The sequence below is a fragment of the Pediculus humanus genome, genomic scaffold (assembly GCF_000006295.1).
Source record: "Pediculus humanus corporis 1103172107673 genomic scaffold, whole genome shotgun sequence".
NCBI classification, from domain to species: domain Eukaryota; kingdom Metazoa; phylum Arthropoda; class Insecta; order Psocodea; family Pediculidae; genus Pediculus; species Pediculus humanus.
The window spans coordinates 1-6,046 of NW_002987282.1; the positions used below are offsets into that span (position 1 = coordinate 1).

A 6,046-nucleotide genomic window follows, 5' to 3' on the forward strand; every position below is an offset into this window, starting at 1 on the left:
CATCGTAATAATAATAATAATAATAATAATAATAATAATAATAATAATAATAATAACAATCACATAAATATCACGCTTTTTCACGAATTTTTTCGATCCTTTTTTTAAAAATATATAATAATATTTCCCTCCCCGCTCCACCCCCCCAAAAAAAAAAAACTAACATTTTCTTGAAGATTTATCAATTTTGTTTTTTCCCCCAAACAAAAACAAAAATAATAAAAACCCGTAAACTTATTTATTAATAAATATACATAATTGTACACATTCTCATTCATTCATTGATTGATTGATTGTTCTTTGCTGCTTGAGTGAAAAATTTTCGATAAAATTACTACCTCGTACCCGTACTTATACGACCTTATCAAAAATTTTATTTTTCCAGCAAAAAAAACAAAACAAAACAAAACAATAAATGACATAATAATAATAATAATAATAATAATATTCTTTTATATAATTTCACACTCGACTTCCCCAAAACATATTATTGTTGCACAATAATAGAAATTTCATTCAAAACATTTCCTTGTGGAAATATATATTTATTTACTTGTAAATGCGACAAAGATAGATAGATAATACTACATTCATAATTTCAATGTGGTTTTTTTTTTTTTTGCGATTGAAAAAATTATTATTATTATTATTATTATTATTATTATTATTATGTAATTTTCTTAATCTATAGAAAAAACACAAATTTCAAGTTGTTGAGATATAATACTAACAAAAAAAAAAAAAAAAAACAAGCAAAAAGCAAATGTAAAAACCGATTGGAAAATTTAAACCGAAAAAACCAAAAGAAAAAAATATTATTATTATTATTATTATTATTATTATTATTATTACTGAACAAACTAATAAATTACCCGATAATAACAGTCATTAATTAACAGATAATAATACGAAAACCACCATTGTAAATAATAATTTTTTTAATTTCTGTTTTTTCTTCTTTTTTTTTTTTTTTTTTTCAATGGCACAGAAGAATATTTTGAAATCATCATCATCATCATCATCATCATAACTTTAAATAGATATTATAAATAATAATAATAAAAAAAGAAAGAAGATGGTAATGGAAAATTCTTATTTTCATTTGTAAAGGTACAGAAATAGGTGAGTAATAATAATAATAATAATAATAATAATAATAATACCTAATGCACACGTTTAAATTTTTCGAAATTTTTTTTTTCTTTTTAAGAATTGTTCAGTATTTTGACAAAATTTCAATTCTTTACTTTCAAACCATTGTCAAATTTATTTTTTCACCCCTCGTATGAACACATTCAATGTAACAAAAACCTTTTCAAAATAAAAAAAAAATACAAAAATATAATAATAATAATAAAATTCGTTCCTGCAGAGGCCACACACCAACGATTCAGGAGCGTTTTAAGGTGTGTGTATGTGTGTGGATTATTTCATTATTTATTTAGTTATATTTATTTCATTTAATAAAATAATAATAATAATAATAATAATAATCAAGAATTTTTTATAAATGAATGAAACGATATATATATATGAAATATATTTTTTTTTTTTAAAAAAACATTTTACTACTGCATGAAAGTTGCAATGTTAATTTCTTTTTTATTTTTTCAATTTTTTTATTTTTTCAATTGGGTTAAAGCCAAAAAATTTTCATTCCAAATAAAAGAATCTAAAATTAAAAAGGTTAAAAAACAAGTTTTTAAAAAAAAAACTAAATAAAAGAAATAATATTAACAACGAAATGTATACAGTGAATAATAATAATAATAATAAAACTGAGATTTTTAATGAGCGACCAAATTTCCGGAATAAATAACCGTAAAGAAGTTGCCCGTGGCTAAATTATGCAAGAAATATTTTGAACCGTTTTTATTAATGCTGTGTAACGAAAATAATTTTAAAAAAAAATTATTAAATATCTTTTTCTCTCTCTCTCTCTTTCTTATTTATATAATATTCATTAGTATTTATAAAAATACTTATTAAGTTATACTAGTATATTTTGTTTTTAAATTAAGCATCGAATAAAAATCAATAATATTAAATCGATAGATGAATGTAATTTGTTAAATCGAAAAAATGTAACAAAATATATAAAAAATTTATATAAAAATTGAATTAGGTAAATACAAGGTCACTTATGAAATGAACTTGGTTTTTTTTTTTCTACATTAAAATGTGTATACCGACCAACAACAATCCTTGTGCTAATTTTTTTTTAAAAGGTTAAACTTATTCGAAGCAAAAATTATAATATTTAATTATGTTATAATATATATGTTTAATTACCTGCTAGAAGTTTCAGAAAAATTTCCACCATCCAAAAGTCTCACTTTAGCGAATAAAACAGCATTTACAAATGGAACTGCGGTTAATTCCTCGACGAACACTTCAACTTGAAACTTATATTTCTTTTTTTTCATCATGAATGCCATTATATTTTTTTTTGTTCAATGCAAGGTTTCTCACTTATATATAATGTATAAAAAAACTTATTAAATATATCATTTATATTATAACCAAATTTATTTATTTTCAAACACTTCATACTCTTTGTAAAATCATACTTTTAATTTAGTAATAATACTGAGAAAATTTCAAACATTTATTTCACTTTTCAAAAAAAATAAATAAATAAATAATCAATATGTTAAGAAATTATTTATTGTAATAAAGTGGATTTTTTTTTATTATTATCATGTTCGATAACCTCGAATTCTCTTCGTTCAAATATTTTACTCATATTGGAATGATATATGTCGTTCAAAAAAAAAAAAAAAAAAAATACAAGAAAAACTCAAATTTTTTTTATCTAGAAAAGTCTATTTCTCGTACATCAGGTGGTTTAGTGAGTACAAAATTCAGCTGTAATTAAAATGTTAAATCTTATTGAAAATTTTTATTATTATCGGATAAAGATTAATTTATTTTCGTGTGTATAAAAATAAAAATAATTAAAAATTGCGTTTGAGAAATTGATGTAGAGAATTGAAAATAATATACATTTATTGAATAGCACTAAGTAAAAACATTATGATAAAATGTAAAATGACATTTTGAAAATACAAAAATCTGGTCGTACACCCAATAATAAATATTAACGAAAATTACTTTTTTTTAAAACAAAAACAACAATTTTCAGTGTTTTTTCAATTAAATAATTATTGAATACGCGCACACAAATACATAACTATCATTAATATACAAAGTCACGACATACAAGTTAAAACGACTAAACGGGAACTCAAAGTGCCATCTTTTCAGTCTATACTCGGTTTGTATTCAAAATGTTGCATCACAAGTTATTGCAATTTTGTAAAACGTCGACAAATTTACCTTCATCTGTAACCACGTCATGTCATGTAAATTTGGTAACAGCTGATATTTTTATATTATTAGGTCAACATTTTTAATATATAGTATTTTTCAATGAGTTAACTTAAGTCATTATGAACGCAGAAGTTGAAAATTACATTCGTAATAACGTGATATGGAACGAAATTCCGAATAATGTAAAGCAAGTTAGTATTAGATAAATCTAAATATGTTTCATGCGAAACGTAACTTTTTTCGAAACAAAGACGGTGGAAAAATATTTCAAAATAAAAACTTTTTATAATAAAATACTTGATTAGACACCCTTATTAAATGATTTATTTTTAATAAATACATGATGTTTTTTCTTATTTTTTTTTTTTTTTGAATTTTAAAATATATTTCCTAAATTTATTTTTAGAAATGGATTTTAAATCAAAAAGAATATGAAAAACAAATAGTGGAGTTCAGTATAAAAAATCAATTAAGGTTCAAAGGCAATATTGGTATGAAATATAAATATAAGTATATATTGCTTAAATATTTTTATTATTATTTTAATGGTAAAAATTACATTAATTTATTACAGTAAATAATGTAAAGAAAAATGCTAAACAATATTATGAAGAATTATTAGCATACAGTAGACAATCTCTTATGCTGTACCCTTATCATCTATCCGATGTTATTGTACCTGGTCTGAGGGTAACACCTTTTCAATATTATATTGCAATGATGGAAAATATTATGACTCAAGGGAGGAGTTATGATTCATTACCTAATTTCACAGCAGCTGACTGTGAGTTATCAAATTTTTCAAGCTTCCCAAAAATAATATATTTTTACATTTGAATAAATAATTTTAATTAGAATTTATTTTATTAATTATTTTTTAATTTTACTTTTTAATAAAAAATTTTATTTTAAATCATTTTATTGTGTATAAAGATATTTTTTTTTAAAATTACTTTTAGGCATCAGATTGTTGGGCATTGGTAGGAATGAATACATTGAATTAATGAATAAATGTCATTCTGGAAGGAAATTGTTTAGGAAAAAAAACATAAGGGACTTACTACCCACCAAACCAGTTAAAATCAATATTGAAAATTGGTGGGTAGTTCATCTGGGTTCTGTAACTGAAGAAGACATCAAACTAATAACACCAGTCGAAAAAGAACTTATAGATAAAATAATTGATTTTGGAAAACAAAAAGCCGGAGATACCGATTTAATTTTACTACAAAAACTATATAAGTAGGTAATCGATTCTTAACATAAAATATTTTATTTTTAAAATAATTCTTAAATAAAATTGTCATTTTAGTAAAGGTCTTGTTTTCTTAGAAGTTCCAATTGAAGATAATGATTATATTGTTGTTCCTCCACTTGAAGGTTTCGTTATGAACAGGGTTTTAGGTGATTATTTTGAAACTCTTCTTTACAAAATATTTGTATCAATAGATGAAAACACATCAGTATCTGAGGTAATTAGTTTTTAAAAATCAACTCAAATTTTTATTACTTTTTGAAATTTCATTAATTCAAAAAAAAAAATATTAAAACTTTATTTATTATTTTTACCCTCCAGTTGGCCAATGTACTTCAAATAGATTTAAAATCCGTTAAAAATGCCGTATCGTTATACTGTAGATTGGGATTTGCAAAGAAAAAAACAAATGAATTAGATGATGTTGAAAATATTAGTTCATGGAGTATATGTACTTCTATCAAACGTCAGTGAGTTTATTTACTTTATACATTAATAATAAAATGTTTGTCTTTTACCTTATTAACGCTTATTCTAATCGATGTTTCAAACATTGGAGTAAATGCTAAATTTAAAAAAAAATTTTGGTAGGTCTTCAACTGCTTCAGTTACTGATCCATTACTTTTAGAATTAGATGAAGCACTTGCAGAAGCAGGTTTATCAACCAATCAGGAATCAAACGTTTCAGAAGATTATGAAGGAACTTTACTATCGAGTCCTACCAGAAACAAGAGAATAGCATTTTTATTCGATTCCACACTGACGGCATTTTTAATGATGGGAAACTTATCACCGGTTTGAATTTTAAATTATTATGAATTTTGTATTGACTTATTAAATGTATTTCATACTATATGTGTATTTTCCTATTGTTAGGGTTTGAAAAATCATGCAGTTACTATGTTTGAGGTTGGCAAGCTACCAGATGAATCTTTAGACAGTTTGTTAAATGAATTAGAAAAAGTTTCAACAGATGACAGTGAAGGTGAGGCTCAAAGGTATTTTGAACATGCTTTGGTCCTGCGTTCAACAATACTGTTTTTACGACAAAATCAACAAATGACAGAAATTGTAGCTGGTGTAGATCTTATTCGTTGTGAAAGCTTACAATCATTAGATGCGGCAACATGTTCTAGATTACTTAATAAAAACTATGCGTAAGTAAAATCATTAATAAATATAAAGTGAAATGAAATGAAGAATTTAAAGTTAATATACAATAATGAATAAACAGACATAAGTGATTTAATAATAAGTAAATATTGTTGCACTTTCTAGATTGTTAGTCTCAATGGCTCCTTTGAGCAAAGAAATCAGTCCAATTAGGAATATGACACCTCCTCATTTAGGACCGGCGACGCCAGAGGTTAATTCGGAATGGTTTAAATTATTCATTTATTTCGTAACGGGTTACGGTCCGCCCACGATACTTTTGTCAAAAGGATCGCGATTGAGAT

At 23.8% G+C, this 6,046-nt stretch overlaps 1 protein-coding gene across 1 annotated transcript in view; it reads left to right on the top strand.

Annotated features, from left to right (window-relative positions):
- Window positions 1-3,452: 3,452 nt before the first annotated feature.
- Window positions 3,453-6,046, top strand: part of Phum_PHUM290370 (uncharacterized protein) — a gene marked incomplete at both ends in the record, with an annotated part of 4,101 nt that continues 1,507 nt past the window's right edge. Inside the window, 9 exons of the mRNA XM_002426972.1 lie at window positions 3,453-3,524; window positions 3,740-3,824; window positions 3,908-4,117; window positions 4,293-4,575; window positions 4,646-4,805; window positions 4,910-5,058; window positions 5,180-5,384; window positions 5,466-5,746; window positions 5,868-6,004. Of these exons, the coding sequence (XP_002427017.1) occupies window positions 3,453-3,524; window positions 3,740-3,824; window positions 3,908-4,117; window positions 4,293-4,575; window positions 4,646-4,805; window positions 4,910-5,058; window positions 5,180-5,384; window positions 5,466-5,746; window positions 5,868-6,004 (1,582 nt within the window). The remainder of the gene's footprint in view (window positions 3,525-3,739; window positions 3,825-3,907; window positions 4,118-4,292; window positions 4,576-4,645; window positions 4,806-4,909; window positions 5,059-5,179; window positions 5,385-5,465; window positions 5,747-5,867; window positions 6,005-6,046) is intronic.